The 18,967-nt window shown below is 37.8% G+C and overlaps 2 protein-coding genes across 3 annotated transcripts; both read left to right on the top strand.

The window, feature by feature from the left end:
• Positions 1 to 6,956: 6,956 nt before the first annotated feature.
• LOC103989191 (receptor-like protein kinase HSL1) lies at positions 6,957 to 10,235 on the top strand. Its single transcript, XM_009407982.2, has 2 exons — positions 6,957 to 9,609; positions 9,682 to 10,235. Exons 1-2 carry the CDS (start codon positions 6,966 to 6,968, stop codon positions 10,041 to 10,043), a joined length of 3,006 nt encoding a protein of 1,001 aa, XP_009406257.2. The 5' UTR covers positions 6,957 to 6,965; the 3' UTR covers positions 10,044 to 10,235.
• Positions 10,236 to 16,632: 6,397 nt separating this feature from the next.
• LOC103989192 (NAC domain-containing protein 73) lies at positions 16,633 to 18,707 on the top strand. 2 transcript variants are annotated; one of them, XM_009407983.3, is made up of 3 exons: positions 16,633 to 17,213; positions 17,413 to 17,647; positions 18,044 to 18,707. In XM_009407983.3, the coding sequence occupies exons 1-3, from the start codon at positions 17,127 to 17,129 to the stop codon at positions 18,610 to 18,612; spliced, it is 891 nt and encodes a 296-aa protein (XP_009406258.1). In that variant the 5' UTR covers positions 16,633 to 17,126; the 3' UTR covers positions 18,613 to 18,707. The 2 variants fall into 2 exon arrangements, with proteins under 2 accessions (XP_009406258.1, XP_009406259.1); XM_009407984.3 differs by having other exon boundaries at positions 16,656 to 17,213; positions 17,413 to 17,608.
• Positions 18,708 to 18,967: the final 260 nt, after the last annotated feature.

Here is an 18,967-nt window from a genome sequence, read left to right on the forward strand (position 1 = left end):
TGCCCTCGAAACCGTTTCTTTTCAGGGTCGTGTTTTTTTTGTGGGTGGTGTGTCTGTCGTGTGTGCGGCTTCGCGTACCCGTTGGAGTGTGAGACGGGTGGGGCCGGGGACGGGCTGGGGCCCGCCTCATCTTCCGGTGGGAGCCCTGTGATGGAATAAATATAGAGCTATTTGTCGTCCACCTTCTTACCCTTCCCAATGGGTCTGATGGTTCGTCGACTTTAGATCGAATCGTTTGACTTTTGAAATCGGAACCAGTAATTGTGGTTTCGGTTCAAATCGGTGATTTCAGATTTCTTCATTAAAAGAAAATTATCAAGACTACTTTCATCGATAGTTTGAGACTATTTAATCCTATTTAATCGACATTTAAAGGGACAAATGATCAGCTTACGGTTTATCCCCTTCTCCCATTAATATATTTTTAATTATTTTGGTACATAAAATCTATATATTCCTATTTGGAAATAATTAGTTTTGCAAAATATTATGCATGTTCTTCTACAATTTATTATTTATATGACTTTTCACTAAAAATATATTAAATTGACTCTAATATATTATAAATTCGCCAATCTTTTGATCGTTCTCTTAATAAATAGTACATTTCTCATTGGTTTATTTGGTGGATACATTGCTAAATAATGTGGCGAGGCACATCGGACAACCATCCTAATCCTATTCAATACTGTGGTGTGACGTTTCACATGATGTGTGTTATGGTGTAGCCATCATAGGGCATGGAAATATGAAATGAACTTTGTACTGTGAACATAACATAGGTATAGATGGACCCCGGAAGGTACGTACGTAAGTAAGAGTGAAGAAATAGAATAAATGTCAAAAAAATATGAAATGAAGAAATGAAAAGGGATTGAATTTTATTTGTACTGTGAAATGCATTCTGTCTATTATATTATCTTTTAACTCATCTCGATTTTTAAGTTTTTTTTTACTTTTTTATTTTTATTTTGAATATAGATAAAAACTTAATTTTGAACGAGAGAAAGCACAGTACGAAGAAACAAGAAAGAAAAAAAGAGACGAGAGCATAATTTACCTTTTGGCAAAAAAAATTAATCTTTTATAATCAATAATAGTTATAAGATATATATATATATATATATTTGAATTTCAACTCTATAACCTAATAATGAATTTCAAACTTTATAATAATGTTTACAAGAATTTTTTTCTTTAAGTTTGTATAGAGTAAGATAGGATGACTTATTTTTAATCCAAATAATATTTTTAAGCTCGTAGTTATAAATTATTGATATTGGAAGTTAATACAGTAATTAATCACAATCAACTTGGACTCGACAAGTTAATCCGATAAAAAGGATAACGTGCCAATTACATAGATATATCACGTCACTATAACATATAAAGTAAAAGTCTTTAATATTTATTTGCTAAAATTCCGTTTGCTACTTATCTTTTGGGCAACAAAAAAAACACTTGTCTTTTGGGCTTTAATATTTAGTATTTATAACGATCGTTATAAATACTTTAAAGGAAGACTTGTTTATTATGCATATTTTAATGTCAAAGTCTATATAAGCTAATAATGAATTTATAATTTTTTATACCTAATAAGATATATTTTGGTTCCGAAACACGTCACAACCGATGCCACGTCGCGCTACAGCCAAGTCAGTAGGGGAAGCACTCCCACGCGTCAAGTCAGAACCGGTACCAAGACATAATTTGATATATTTCACCCTAGAAGCTCAGGACGGCGCCGTTTGGCGTCATTCCGCACGTCCCGGGACGACGGTCGCACAACATTACCGTCTCATCCCTCGAGGATCGGTCGTCATGTCAAACCCACGTACGACCGACTCACGTACAGTAGTATAAAAGCCCTCGACCGGCATTCAGCCACGGGGAGAGAAAAAAGAAGAGAAAAAATAATTACTGACTTACTCATCAGAGGGACCAAAGTTGGGAATTATCCGACGAAGATCATTTTTGCAGGAAAACGACCACCCTCGAGCTGCGAGCATCTCAACCTGGGAATTACCATCCAGTGTATGAAGGCAAGCTGCTAACCGGCCTAGAGACGGAGAGACGCTGCTCAACACAAATGGCGCCAGGATAAAGAAATGCTGATCAACACCTTGTCGCGAGGGCCCAACCTACCTCGGCATCCAGCTCAATCGACAAAAGACTCTCGACATCGATCCGTGGACCAAGCCGTGCTGACTCATCAGCCATGACACATTTGTTCACCAACAATACCCATATATAAACCAATAATAATTTGAACTGATGTTGTTAGACACATCTCCACAAAAGTTTTATAATATTTATTTATGGTGAGATCGAGACGAAGAATTTCTCCCTCGATCAAATCAAACATGTTTTTGGTAAAACCATTTCGCTGTATGAGGGTTTCCCGAATGTAATAACACAAGTCTTTGCTATATCGAGTTAACAATAAAAATTGATATTAGTATAATTATATATATATATATTAGCCTTAATATTGACCTTGAAACAACTATTGAAAAATTCAGATATTAATTCATTAGCATTTTCTAGATATAAATACTATAAAATTTAGGTGACTTTTGGTTTGATTTGATTGACAGAGACTTGATGCAGCAAATTACATGATGGATTATCACTTTTAAGTCCAGGACAAATAGCAAAATTAAATTAGGTAACAGCCATGAGAGAACCTAATGGTCACAAGAACTTTGTCCTCTTCCTCGGTCGTACATTTGTTTCCAAAAGCAAAAGACATTTGGAAGAGAGTTGCCAACCACCCAATAAGTTGACGTTGTATCATTATCTGAGGATGAAGAATGCTCGTATTTAATATTTATCTCACCCGTATTTATTATTATTATTATTGTTGGTGGATGGGAAGACAAGTATTTAATAGTCATAGTACGATTAAAACTAGATCGTATTATGAATTTAAGTAGGAAAATTATCTTGTATGATTTAATATTTATTTAATTTATAAATATATCATGCATCTCGATATTTTGATGATGGAATAAGATGTGAGAAAATATTTTGATGATGAGAGAAATAGAAATGATACATTGAGAAAGGTATAATATATCTTTGTTAAGAATTTCTATTTAAGTTAAGATATAGTGTTTATAAATGATGAAAAAAATTATTTTTTTTCAATGAACGTAGGTAGGGGGTGTCGAACCACATTAATGTTTACCAATTTTTAATATATTTATTGTTTCTTTTTTTTAGTTTCAAAATCTTTTCTTCCTCCCAAAAGTGGAAGAAAAGACTTCGGAACAAAAAAAAATCAATGATAAATTATATATATTAAAATTGAAGTAAAATTTACGTAGTTTAATACTTTCTACCCACATCTACAAAGAAAAATCAAAATTTTACCATGTGAAAATACAAATAATATATCTCGCGAGTTAATCAAAACGTAAGTGGAAGATCCACGTAAGAATATTTGAAGAGTAATCAAAGTATCTTTCCCCATATCTCTCTCGTTAAATTCTTGAGATATATGATTTATTTATAACAATAAATCCTAATTTATCTTTTCTAATTACAATCCAAAAAAGTTTAAATCTAATTAACTTCGATGAGCATTTTGATTCTTTTTGGTTTTATTAACGCTCTACTATCTAACTAGATTGAGTGTACGTACAATATTGATACCTCTTGTAACTTTAATATGAGGTACACCTCATGCGTGGCCGGTGCATTATTATATTCTTAGGGTAATGCGGCAGCATCTTTTCTATCTTTGATCGATACTCGACACCAAAATTGATGCATGGAAGGCGATAGAGATTCGATGCTTGGAAGATTTCGGCTCAAGTGATTCCATGCGTTCAACGTCAAGAGGAGAACAAAGGAGCATCCAATAAGTCATTGGTCCCATTCATCCCCAAGCGGACAAGCGTTGGGCTTCCATCCACGTGGACTCGTATCTACCAATACATCTTTATCATTCTATTTTTTTCTTTCTTTCTCTCTTTTCTTTCAAAAAAAAATCAGATAAACCGATTTCTTTATTACGTAAAATCAATTATAATATATTTATATTATGCTCATCATGACGTAAATCCTCTTACACACATTTCACATGAATACATAAATTATTTATAATAATAAATCATAATTCACTAAAGACTTTTTTTTTTTTTACTTCGAATTTGAAACGAATTGACATCAAACTTGAATTAGTGATATCATGTTCCATCGATATGATGAGCGAGCAAGTGGAGAAGCTCCACGAATCATGTTGGTGACAAGTCATGTCAATCTAATTTGACAATATGTATGCATGACTTGAAAACGATACATGTGAGAGGCAGGCACGATAAGATAACTTTGAAATCTCATAAGACTATTCCGAACCATTATGTTTTGGTTTTGTTCTACATGTCTGTTCTACGCATCATCAAACCATTATGATTGTGTCGTTGATCACATCTCCAAACGTGTCATTTTCGAAAGGACAACATCATGAGGTCAAGAAATCTTGGAGCTTCTTTTCTCACATCAGTATGATCGTGCTGCTCATCATTTAATTTGGCAAATGATGAGGATAGTAATTACGATAAGACTCGACTGACGTCAGTCGACGCCTCATGCCTCGATCGACGTAACTGTACTTGGTCAACCGAACCAGAACACCGGCCGAGGCGCATTAACGCCTACTCAGGCGCGGTTCTTTACGTCACGCCAGTGCCCATGTCAAACGCTATCAGCCTGCCTCCTGCAGGTGGGTACATCAAACAGCAGTAAGCTTCTCTATAAATACCTTCTCGTTCATCAAAGAAGAGGGGGGGGTCACACATACAAACACTTCTCCTTCTGAAACCCCCTCCACATCTTCCGCTAACTTGATCGTCGGAGGGGTCGGGTCGAGCCTCCCGACCTAACCTTTGTGCAGGTACGAAGCCGAGGGTCCCCGTCAACCGTGCGGACGACGAGCCCCTGCCCGGAGGAGACGGCGACCCCGTCCCGATCGGACCATCGCACCGGACCGACCCCGCGAGCTCGAGGCACGCCCCAGAGAGATCCCGACATTCGGACCCGAACCGAGCCGCGTCGGCCCCGAGGCCACGGCTCTCAAAGTTGTTTGAAAAGTATTTCATTAGATCAATTAGAGATTTCCCGTATTTTAGAATCATTTCGGTAGAAACATAGTGCTAAAAATATCGAAAGAAAAAAGTGATGATAATTTAGCGAGGAGGAATGCGCGAGGTACAGTTCGGTCAGAGTTGCGCGGCAGGATTCGGAACGGTGACGGCTGTTGGCTTACCGTAGCAGCACCTGAAGAGAAGGTGATGCCGGTGACAGGCGAACGCAAACGCGTTGTGCTCCGTCTCCGTCACCCTTCCACGCGAAAGGTACAGCGGGAGGAGTGCCATCATTGGTGGCGTGAACGAAGACCGGCCACCGACCATCGCACTCTCGCGTCGAAAGGACCTCCCAATGATGGAACCATGGAAAGTGGCACCTCGGCTGCGTTAACTGCTCCTCTTGTCAGTTGAGAATTGATAAGTAGAAAAATATGTTATATTATAATATAGTTTTAATCATTTTATGAGTAGTTTCATCTAAGAAACGCCTAATTCAAGAAGTTATTACTAAGAAGATATTTTTTATACCTAATTTAATAATAAATAATATGATAGAATGAGATAGTTATCATTATATTTTATAAATAAAATTAGTAAAGACACATATATTTGAAAAAAAAATAGTTTTATCATTTGTTTAATATTATTTTATTTTTCTTAAAAGTATTCTCTTTTAATTATATTATTGTATTATATTTTTATAATTTTTTTATTCCTTCATCATTAATATTTATGGTATTAGAGTCAAGTTCAATCTGAAGGTATTATGACTCTTAATGATAATTCTATATCTCAACTCTTTATCCTTATTTTATCAAGCAAATGTTATGAATTTTGAAATATCAACAAGAGGTTCGGATGATAAAAACTGTACTTAAGGTAATATTTTAAATCTTAGATCGTGAGCTATATCTCGGAAGCGAGCAATAATTGTATTATCAACATAACAAGTAGAATATATAGTTGTAACATCAACAATTTATTAAACAATATGGATTAGATTATTTCTTAGATATCTTCATCAAAAATAAAAAAAAAATATAATTAAAATATTTTATAACAATAAAGTCATAATTATAATGACGAAGAATCTAATCTTTTAGGAAAAAAATAAAGAATATAGAGATTCATTATCATGGAAAAATGAAGTATTATAACACATATAAACAGATTACAAATATTCCCATCAAATCATTTTCATTTCAAAAACATATTTATTTCATATCTAAAATCGATATATGTAACTATAAATCAAAAGAGATCGTTGAGAATATGTAGTTATCATTTGTTTATTTCATTTCTAATTAGTTATACTTAGGTGACTCATGATCTAAGAAATTATTATATGGGTAATTTCTATACCTAACTTAATTATGAGTGACATGATAAAATAAGATAGTTACCATTAGGCTTATAAACTATCCCATGATAATAACTTCTTATATCACAGCTCACTTAGGTATAACATGAGTAAAACTATCTAAAACATGATAATTATATAATATACTTATCAATGAATCAATTCTCAACACCTTCTTTTGATTCATAATTATGTACAATGATTTGAGACATTAAATAATATCATGAGAATAGTTCTTATACTTAACTTAATCATGAATGACCTGGGTGAGATAATTATAATTAGGTTTTATAAATAAGGCTATCATTCATAAAAAAAAAAAATCTGTTTGAAAAAAAATATATAAATATTTTTAAATTTATCTTTTATTTAATATTATTTTATTTTTTATTAAAAATATTTTTTTACCTACATCTCAATATTTTGTTTTTATCATTTGTCTTCCTCCACCATCCGACGTAGATCCCCCGTTACATAAAGCACGGTGCGTTTTTACTGATCCAACATAATTGATGGGCCATTACAAATCATTTAAGCTTGGCACAGAGAACACCACCGCCATGGCGGCGTTCCTCTCTCTCTTCCTCCTCTTCTGTTTCCTTCCCTGTCGTTCCCTCTCCCTCACCCAAGATGGCCTTCACCTCCTCGACGCCAAGAGCTCCCTCGACGACCCCGACAGCTCCCTCTCCGACTGGAGCCCATCGGACGCCACCCCCTGTAACTGGACCGGCGTCACCTGCGCCTCGCCTCCCCTCTTCGCCGCAGTCACCGCCCTCGACCTGTCGGACCTCGGCCTTGTCGGACCATTCCCTTCCCCGCTCTGCCGCCTCCTCGACCTATCCTCTCTCTCCCTCTCGCTCAACTCCCTCAACTCCTCCCTCTCCTCCTCCTCCTTCCTCGGCTGCTACTCCCTCACCCGCCTCGACCTCTCGCAGAACTTCTTCACCGGGCCTCTCCCCGCCTTCCTTCCCTCCCTCCTCCCGCGCCTCTCATATCTCGACCTCTCCGACAACAACTTCTCTGGTCCGATCCCTTCTTCCTTCGGGCAGTTCGCCTCTCTCCGTAGCCTCTCTTTGGTTGGCAATCTTCTCTCCGGTCCCGTGCCTGCTTTCCTCTCCAACCTCTCCTCTCTTCACGAACTCAACCTCTCTTACAACCTCTTCACTCCCACTCCACTTCCTCCTTCGTTGGCCAACCTCACCTCGCTTCGCGTCCTCTGGCTCGCTAGCTGCAACCTCATCGGTAGCATTCCGCCATCTCTCGGCCGCCTTTCCAATCTCACCGACCTCGACCTGTCTTACAACTCGCTCTCCGGGGACATCCCCAATTCCCTCGCCGTCCTCTCCTCTGTCGTCCAGATTGAGCTCTATTCCAACCATCTCACCGGTCCCGTTCCCAGCGGCCTGTCGAACCTCACCGAGCTCCGGCTCTTTGATGCCTCCATGAACCAGCTATCCGGGCAGATACCTGAAGACGTATTTCTTGCTCCCAGCCTCGAAAGTTTCCACCTTTACGAGAATAACCTCACCGGAGCAATCCCTTCCACCATCACCCGCTGCGACAACCTCGCGGAGCTCCGGCTGTTCTCGAACCAGCTTGACGGGCCTCTCCCAGCCGACTTTGGCAAGAATTCTCCACTTAAGTTCGTCGATCTTTCGGATAATCTCCTCTCGGGAGAGATTCCGGCTGGGATTTGTGGTGGTGACATGCTGGATCAGCTTCTTTTGCTTGACAACATGTTCTCCGGTTCTCTGCCGGAGAGCCTAGGCCAGTGTTCAACGCTTACGCGAGTCCGACTGCTGAACAACCATCTCTCCGGCGAGGTTCCCCCTGCTTTCTGGGGCTTGCCACATGTATGGCTTCTCGAGCTTGCTGGGAACTCCTTCACCGGTGGTATATCCCCGGCAATCTCCGGCGCCACCAATCTCTCTAAACTCGTGATATCTAACAATCAATTCGAAGGTCGAATCCCAGAAGAAATGGGAGCTCTGTCAAATCTGTATGAGTTCTCTGCTGCCAATAACCGGTTGACAGGGCCGCTCCCTGAAGGGCTCGTGAACTTTGCATCGCTCGGGCTGCTTGATCTCCATAACAATTCCCTCTCGGGTGAGCTCGTTAGCGGAGTTCGATGGTGGAAAAAGCTCATCCGGTTGAACCTTGCCAACAACGAGTTCACTGGCTCGATACCCCCTGAACTGGGCGACCTCCCGATGCTCAACTATCTCGACCTCTCCGGAAACCAGCTTACCGGGACGATCCCCCTTGAGTTGCAGAACTTGAAGCTTAACGACTTCAACCTCTCAAACAATCAGCTTTCCGGTACTCTGCCTGCCCAGTTCGCAACGCGGATCTATGAAAACAGCTTCTTGGGCAATCCGGGACTGTGCGTCGACGTGAATGCGCCTTGTGCCGGTCAAAGAAGAGGTGGCAACTCTATTCGCTATGGATTCCCTTGGCTGCTTCGATCAATCTACATCCTCTCCGCTGCGGCCCTTGTTGCTGCAGCGGCCTGGTTCTACTGGAAGAACCAGAGTTCCAAGGAGGTGAATCGTGCTTCGGAAAAGCCCAACTGGATGCTCACTTCTTTCCACAAACTGGGTTTCAGCGAGTACGAGATCGCGGGCTGCCTGGACGAGGACAACGTGATCGGTAGCGGTGCTTCCGGGAAGGTCTACAAGGCAGTGCTCAGCAATGGAGAGGTCGTGGCAGTGAAGAAGCTCCGGGAAACGCCCGGGAAGACCGATGTCTTCCAAAGCGTGGACGACGGATTCGAGGCCGAGGTTGCCACTTTGGGGAAGATCAGGCACAAGAACATCGTCAAGTTGTGGTGTTGTTGCACGCACAAGGACTGTAAGCTGCTGGTTTACGAGTACATGCCCCATGGGAGCTTAGGCGACCTGCTGCACGGCAGCAAGGGCCGGCTGTTGGACTGGCCGACGAGGTACAAGATCGCGGTGGACGCTGCCGAGGGTCTGTCGTATCTACACCATGACTGCGTTCCTCCGATCGTTCACAGAGATATTAAGTCGAACAACATCTTGTTGGACGATGAATTCGGGGCCAAAGTGGCAGATTTTGGCGTTGCAAAGGCCATCGTCGGTAAGGATCCAATGTCCATGTCCATCGTCGCTGGTTCGTGTGGATACATCGCACCAGGTTAGGTTCTATTTCCATCCACGCCACAGATCACAAGTCCATTTCCTCAATCATGGTCTTCATGCGATGCAGAGTACGCATACACACTCCGCGTGAACGAGAAGAGTGATATATACAGCTATGGCGTGGTCATTCTGGAGCTCGTCACGGGGAGACGTCCGGTGGATACCGAGCTGGGAGAAAAGGACTTGGCGAGATGGGTGCAGAGCACGGTGGAGCAGAGGGGAGTGGACCATGTCCTCGACCCCAAGCTCGACGTGTGCTACAAGGACGAGATGTGCAAGGTCCTTGACATTGGCCTCCTCTGCGCCAGCATCTTGCCCATCAGTCGTCCGTCGATGAGGACGGTCATCAAGATGCTGTTCGAGGTGGGTTCTGAGAACAAACAGCTCAAGCCTGCAGAGGACCGCAACCAGGTCTCCTTGCTGCCATGAAGATGCCTATGGTCGTGGGGACTTTTCCTAGACGTGGCTGCGGAGGCAAAAATGCCCATGGTTTTGGCAATTGCAAAAAGGTTGCTGCTCCAGAATCCCTATGCCCAGGTGGTAAACATATACTATTATATAAAAAAATTTAATATCAAATTTTAAAATTGAATAATAATATATATTTAAATTTATGATGCATATCTTTTTATGTTGTTTAGAAAATCTTTGTCGAATAAAGTAGAGATGAGAGAAGATATGTAATCTTTGTTTAAATAAGGAGATGAGAGAAGATAAGATCTATAATATCATATCACGTAGATCTTGTTCCGATCTATTGTGTAAAGAGTATATGGTCTAAAATAAATAATTATGAGAAATTCTATTCTAATTAGACTTTCTTTGAAAAAATGCCCATGGTTTTGGCAATTGCAAGAAGTTTGCTGATCCAAAATCCCTATGGTTGGATAGTAAACATATACTATTATATATAAAAAATTAATATCAAATTTTAAAATCAAATAATAATATATATTTAAATTTATGATGCATATCTTTTTATGTTGTTTAGAAAATCTTTGTCGAATAAAGTGGAGATGAGATAAGATCTGTAATCTTTCTATGTTGTTTATAATCTCTGTTTAAGTAAGGAGATGAGAGAAGATAAGACCTATAATATCATATCATATATATCGATCTTGTTCGGATCTCTTGCGTAACTGTGTAACACGAGAATATGGTGATAAATAATTATGAGAAATTATATTATAATTATACTTCCTTTGAAAAAATGCCTATGGTTTTAGCAATTGCAAGAAGGTTGCTAATCCAGAATCCCTATGGCCGGGTAGTAAACGTATACTATTATATAAAAAACTTAATATCAAATTTTAAAATTAAATAATAATAGATATTTAAATTTATGATGCATATCTTTCTATGTTGCTTAGAAAATCTTTATCGAATAAAGTGACGATGAAATAGAATATCTTATTACGTACTTACGTACTGTATAACCATACCTTTTTATAGATGAGCAGAGAATCTAAAATAAATAATTATGAGAATCCTATATCATCTCATAAGAAATTCTATTATACTTTCTTTCGATTGAACTATAATCATGATGAGAATTAATATATTTTACCTAATTAGATAGAGTCATATAATCTAACATGTAGAGAATTTGGGCTACTAACACTTAGCCACTCTATTATGCATATATGTGTTATGGATTCAAACACGCTACAGACATTAAGATGGATTATATCTCTCCTTTAAAAAAAGTTTTATCTTTTGAAATCAACTCTGAGAAAATATTTTTGCGAGATTTGAATACATGAAAGAAGCTTTATCTTTTGAATCAAAGTCAGCGAGATTATTTTTGCGAGATTTGATTTGAATAGATGAATGTTTTCTTTGATGAAAAAGAAATCGATGATATGATATAAGTTCTATTTACTACCACTCAAATTTTGAGTGGTAGAAGGGTTCACCGGTCATGACATCGATCTATTAATTTATTCATCAAATTTTGAGTGGTAGAGTCTGAATCATCAACCTGACATAATTTGATGATAATATATTCATCTAGTTTTTATAAGTTCATTCAAGTATTCTCCCACTTTCAATGTGTTAATTTTAGGTTTGGTTATCGATGAGTTTGCACTGCATTAGACTCCATAGCTGACAAAAGAGCAAATGATGCATCATCTAATTTAATTTATGATAGATGAATGGGATTAAATTGATTCAGCAGAGGAATTAAGATTCTATCTGAAAATTAAATTAGAATTCTAAAAGAAAAACCTAATTGGATGAATAGATTTCATTCATATGGTGAGATGGGTAAATGTGTCGGGGCTGACCATTCTACGAATGGGCCTTAGTTAGGCCGGCCCACATTTTTGTAGATGGCAACAAGTCCTGTTCAAAGGATCCATAAAGGGGACGAGACAAAACAGTATATTTGCCAAAGCTCCCCTCGATGCGATTAGATTAGATTAGCGGAGTCAAGAACTCCCAAAATGGGATTCGTTTGCTCGGCCAATCACCACATGAACGGACGACCAATGCGAGATCAAACAGGTATCGCCTCCCATCGAGACTACGAACAATCTTGAATTCTGTATTAGGTGTTGTTTGAAGACGACAAGCATATAACTGTCCTCCTTTATATGTTGAAAAAAAGAAAAAGAGAAGGGATAGATCTAAAAAGTAGAACAAGATTAAATATTTCATGATCCAACATATTGGCTTTATATAGTTCACATAGATATATTATATTAATTATATTTAAAATAAATCACTCTTTTCTACGAAACCCTTTCAAATCAATAATTGGTTTATCTTTTTCTTGGCATTTAATCTATTTCTCCTTTTGATAAAAAGAACCTCTTTATGATATCTTAACAAATTTAATTTCAACATTCTTCCCCCTTAAACTTATTTCATCTAACATCTCATGTTTCTTTTGAAGTTATTGAAATATTTTAAATTTAAAAGGCTTTGTGAGTATATCGGTCATTTATTTACTTGTCTTGACATAAGTTGGCCTACTATTTTGTTTTTAATATAATCTTTTATAAAATAAAATTTTATGTCAATATGCTTCGATCTTTTATGGTAGATTGACTTTTTAGTTAAAGACAGATTTGTTATCAACATAAATCTCGGTTGATTTCTCTTACGACATATAAAGTTCTTTAAATAGTCTTTTTAGCCACATTGCTTCACAACTTGATAAAGCAATGATATATTATTTTTTGAAGACATAAATATAGCTTTACTAAAATAAAATACAAAATATAATTGTACTCTTCTGATCATAGTAGCTTTCAGCTCAATCACTATCACTATATCTAATGGGTTCTAACCTTTTAGATAACGAATAGAACATTTCATATTCGAGTATCACTCTAATACATCTTAAAAAAAATTTAGCGACACTTAAATGAGATGTCTTAGGAGCTTCATGTATATACTTATTAAACTAACTCCAAATGGTATCTCACGTCGAGTGCATATTAAATATTTTAAACATTTAACTAGACTTTTATAACAAGTTGAATTAATGTATTTACCTTTGCCTTTCTTAGTTAACTTGGTGTCATATTCCACTGGTGTATTTATAGTGTGACAATCTTTCATACAAAACTTCTTTAGAATATCCTTTGTATAATTTTCTTATAAGATAAAAAATCCTATATTGTCTTGTATAACTTTAATACCGAGAAAATAAGTCATTAGGCTAGTCAGTTATCTCAAACTCCTTTTTCAAAGAGTATTTAAAATATTTAATCATGGAGATATTATTACTTATAAAAATTAAATCTACATACATGCATATAAATAAGATATTATTGCTTGTCCCTTATAGGACTTGTTTAAGCCTATAAGGAGCTATCTTTAACTTATATACATTATCTTTTTATTCATAAATAATAAAATCATGGGGTTGTCGAATATACCTCTTCTTCAAGAACTTCATTAAAAAATATTGATTTAATATTAATTTAAAAAAAATAATTTATTTGAACCGTTAAGAAAATAACTTTCTTAAACTTCAGTAACTAGTGTGAATACTTCTTTATAAATAATTTTATATCTTTTGATCTCCCGTATTTCTTTTTATTTTGAAGGTCACTTAACATCAGTCACTTGGTGGTCTTCTAGAAGTATAGTAAGCTCTCATGTATCATTTTTATTAATAGTATGAATCTATTCATTCATAGTTTGTCATCATTTTTATTCTTTATAAGCTTCTTCAAATATTAATGGATCATATCTTGTAAAAAGATAAAATAAAGATAACTCATCATTGTTAGTATCAACCATTCAGTTCACATTATATAGCTCCTAAATCATTCTTGTCCTTTTTACAAGCAAACTTCTTGAATTATGTGACCTGGCCGATCTAGGTGATGATTCAAACAAAGACTCTTCGGTATTTGCTTGTATTATATCATCTTCTTCTGAAGCTATAGCTTTCGTTTGCTGCAAATCACTTTTTTAGCTTCAAATCTGTTGTTCATTAAACTCAACATCTCTTGACATCATAACTTTACTTGTGATAGGAATGTAGAGTTTGTAACTACTGAAATTCTCAAACAAGATGTATTTCTAACTTTTATCCTCAAGTTTTATTTTCTTTTCTTCTGGTATCTTAGCAAATGTAATATTTCTAAAAATTCTTAAATGATCGACTCTTAATTTGTTATTCTTAATTTGAAAGGCTTTCTTTTTTGCTTGTACAAGATATATACTTCACATAACTTTGATGAATGATCAATTTTTGATATTCGTGTCATCGTATTAAATTTTTCTAGAAGTTTTAAAATCTTAAAATTTAAATGAGCATATCTAAGATGTCATAATGTTGAAATTTCCTCAATATCAGTTTTAAAATAATTTGACCAATTAAAAATACATAAATGTAGATAAAATATTTTATTCTTCATTATTTTCACATGTGAGATTAATGTTTTATTCTTATCATAAATTGAAAGAGTTATATCATTAATCTAAATATCATAACCTTTTTTAAGTAATTACCCCAAGCTAAAAATATTATTTTTCATATCGATAACATTATAAACATTTGAAATGTATAATTCTTTGCCAGACAAAAAAAAAAACCTTTATCTCCTACTTCTTTGAGATAGATCACCAAATATAATATTTTTGAAATAACTTGTATATATTTTCAAAAATAAGTTTTTGATGCCACATATGTGATTTGAAGCTCTATATAGATACCATGTCATAGACTAATCTTTCTTTAAATTATTATAAATCATTAGTAAGACTTAATTTTTATTTTTTAAAATAAAATTTACCTTATCACCTTAATTTTTAGGATTATAATAACATTAAAAGGAGTAGTCTCCATACATTTTGCAAACATAGCATTGTATTTCTTATATTTTAGAATTTCTACTATGGTCTCAACCACGTCCTCAACCATAACCTCGGTTTCTTTAGCTAGAATTTTCTTCATCACTTTAATTGTTTTAAAATTTTTGGTTGATCTAATTTCTGTCACCTCTTCCTTTTTGAGATTTTGATTCAACTTTAATTTTAGTTTGTAATGCTTATTCTATAGAATTTTTCTTCTTCTCTTTTTATAAGCTTTTGTTTATGAACTTGAAGAGAACTCATCAATTATTCTAAAGACATTTGTTCCAAATCTTTACATCTAGAGATGTTAATATTTTTTTTATTATTCTTTGATTACATATTTATTCATCATTTTATCTTATTTGATAAATAATATAAATAATTTTTTAGAAGTAATCATAAATAGGTTTAGAAGTACCTTGCCATAGTTTTTCAAGCTTAGCTCATAAACCTTAAGACAAAACTTTTTTACCTTATTCACACCACCAAATGTTTTCTGAAACATTTCCCAAGCCTCTTCTGAGGTATTTGCTGAAGCGACGATCTCAAATATTACATCATCAAGCCCTTGGTAGATCGTGAACAAAACTTTTTTTTTTTCTTTTTTCTTCTATCTTTGAGTTGTTTTTTTGCTTCTGCATTCATTTCTCCTTCTTATGTTGGACTTAATTCAATAAATCCATTTTCTATAAACTCTCATACATCTTAAGAGTTTAGAAAGACCTTTATTTGGATGCACTATATATCATAATATTTTTGTCAATCTAAGGATTTGGAGTTAGATGTTGCTTGGAGAAGAAGTCATAGTTTATCCTGAGCAAGTTATAATACCAAATGTTGAAAATAGATAAAGAGAAAAGATAAGTTTATCACACAAATGAAAGAGTACGACAAAATTAAATCTTCTATGTTATTTTTCAAAAGTTTCTACTACTTCAAACACTCTATATTTCAAAACCGAGATTTATACAGTACATTAATTACATTTAAAATGAATCATTCTTTTTTAAGAAATCATTTCAAAAATAATAGTCAATTTGATTTATCCTTCATTAATCATTTAATCTATTTCTCAAAGAACCTCTTAATACCTAAACAGATTTAATTACAGCACTATATTACTTAAGGAAAAAAGAATCCATTTTACGTGCCTCTTTCTTCAAGAAGGTCGTCATCCCTCGCAAGGGGAGTCGGCATCTTCTACATCTCCTATTTTTGGAGGACTACCAAACCAAACACAAGCGGACGCCTTTCTCTGCAAGCCAAGTCGCGTACATGTCGAAGACAGCATGACCTACCCATCGTTCACGTGTCTTTTACAACCCTCCCCTGCATCTCTGGGATTCACCATGCCACATTCTTTCCGATTCCATGCGTCACATAAACAATGAGAAAACACATATATGGAGGTCACACTGAGACACACATGACATATGCAGAGAGAGAGAGAGAGGGTCGGAAATGGAGAAATGATAGGTATGTCTTGGAAGACACTCTAGGGCGACCTCGGAGCTAAAAGGAGGCCACCGTCTACTACTTCTCCTCTCTATCTAACCATCTCATTCAAGGAGGTGAGACGTCTCATACGAATCAGGTTGCTGGATCCCCACTCAACCCGGTTGCTCCTTTGCCAAAAGGATTATGGAGAGATTTCCATAGAATCGCTCGAGTAATAACATTAGGTATGTATGTTTGGTCACAAGGTTGAGTTATATCGGTGATGTATATAGCAAAGGCAAGCTTGAGGGTCAAGCAACCTGGTGTTACTTGCGGAGGTCTCCCTCCTCTCTTCTCTACTCTTCTCTACATATGGCCTTGTTTTTGTCTTTTTCCTTTTCCCTTTGTGCGCGGTTTGTTGTCTTGAGGAAGCGGAGGGACCATCGGAGTTTTGCTGCACTTGTCCCTGGAGGAAGATGATGAACCAAAGTTGAGGAGAATTCTATTCCTTCCCGGATATCAAGGGGAAAACTGTGGGAGGGAGGAGGAGAGCTCGGTAGCTTTAAGAGGGACAAGCTTCTTTCTTCTTTTCCTTTCTCGCCTTTTCTGTCCTCTTGTTTGCCTTCTTCGGTCGTCATTCCCTTCCCAGTCTTTTGCCTGCTCCGAACAAGAGACAAGGAGGAGAAGACGAAGAGGAAGAAGATGACACATGACATGGTGCGGTAGCTGCTGGCCGGCATCAATCCGGGCTCTCCGATGGTTCTAATCACCAAGAAATCACACGACATCATGATCAAGACGTGCCCCTCCTGCGGTCATCGCATTCAGTATGAGCAGCAGCAGGTCTCTCTCTCTCTCTGTCTCTTCTTGTGCAGTTTCTACACACAACAAAATCATTTCATCTCGAAGCTGATAAGGTTGCGACGTAGCATCTTCTTCTTGGCTGCCTGCGGCAGGCAAAAGCCAAACCTGTTCACGCTTTCCGTATGAAACCTCTTTTGAGAGGGAGACTAATACACGTCCGGATGTGGATTGAATCCAGGCGTCTTCCTCCATACAAGACTTGCCCGGGCTGCCCGCAGGCGTGAAGTTTGATCCCACCGACCAAGAGCTGCTGGAACACTTGGAAGGCAAAACGGGGTCGGACCCTCACAAGCTTCACCCTCTCATCGACGAGTTCATCCCCACCATCGAAGGCGACGATGGGATTTGCTACACGCATCCTGAGAAGCTCCCCAGTAATGATCGATCGATTGACACCATCTCTTTATTTATGAGTGAGCCAATGAACATGTTCCGATTCATCTCTCTCTCTCTCTCTCTCTCTCTCTCTCTCTCTCTCTCTCTCTTTGCCTCTTACTCATTTGAGATGATTTTTGGAATCACAAGTTCCGATATATAGTGGCATAAAATGTTCGGATCGGATTTAATGCAAAACCAACCTGGTTTTCTGATGACGTGAAGATTGGAAGAACTTTTCTCACTATTTAATTACTTGTTGTGACCTAACAATAATAACAAGCAATAAATTAGGTTGTATAGAGTGAGGCCCATTGGGAAAGCTATGTAGACCTTGCCTTGGCTTCAACTCCTCCTCACCTTTGAGATAATTGGTGGGATTCATTGCGTTTCGTATGTGATTTTAATGGTGTGTTTCTTCTTGCGATGCACAGGAGTGAGACAGGATGGTCTGGTTCGGCACTTCTTCCATCGCCCTTCCAAGGCATACACGACGGGGACGAGGAAGAGGAGAAAGGTGCACACCGACGCACGCGGAGGCGAGACGCGGTGGCACAAGACCGGGAAGACGAGGCCGGTGTCGGTGGGTGGGAAGCTCAAGGGGTACAAGAAGATCCTCGTCCTGTACACCAACTACGGCAAGCAGCGGAAGCCCGAGAAGACCAGCTGGATAATGCACCAGTATCACCTGGGCTCCGACGAGGAGGAGAAGGACGGGGAGCTGGTGGTGTCGAAGGTCTTCTACCAGACGCAGCCCAGGCAGTGCGGCTCGGGAGCGAAGGACTCGTATGGGAGAAATGTCAAGGCTGCTGTGGATGACGACGATGACGATGGCGCCGCCACCGCCGCCGCCGTCGTCGTCCTCGGGGAAGGAAGTGCCGTCGGCGACTACTACGCTCCGTCGCTCATCGGGTACAACCAAGGCGGGCAAAACCGAGTCAGCTCCCCTCATCTGCTGCCTAATTTTGCCATGCATACAGGTGGTGCCTCCTTTCTTTCTTGAACAGTTGAAGAGTATCATCGATCTCCCAATGATTACCTGTGAATAATTAACATATATGGACTCCTACACTGCAATTTACGTGATCGCATTTAACCCTCGACGTAGAAAACGATGACCGTATGGATCAAATAACAGATAGCTTCTTCTTCAACCAATAAAGTTGTTCAGCTTTTCCCTGAAATGGCTGTAAAACCATGTCGAAAGAAGAGCAAAACGGCAATGGGTGAGCCGTAGATTAAATGATGATGAGTTTGACGACCAAAGTTACTTCATCTTTGCCTTCGTCATGATGTAGGCTTTCTCCTGCATCAGATTTCTAACTCGCGATTATGTTTGAGAACTAATGATTGCTTCC

Source organism: Musa acuminata, chromosome BXJ2-6 (genome assembly GCF_036884655.1).
Source record: "Musa acuminata AAA Group cultivar baxijiao chromosome BXJ2-6, Cavendish_Baxijiao_AAA, whole genome shotgun sequence".
NCBI classification, from domain to species: domain Eukaryota; kingdom Viridiplantae; phylum Streptophyta; class Magnoliopsida; order Zingiberales; family Musaceae; genus Musa; species Musa acuminata.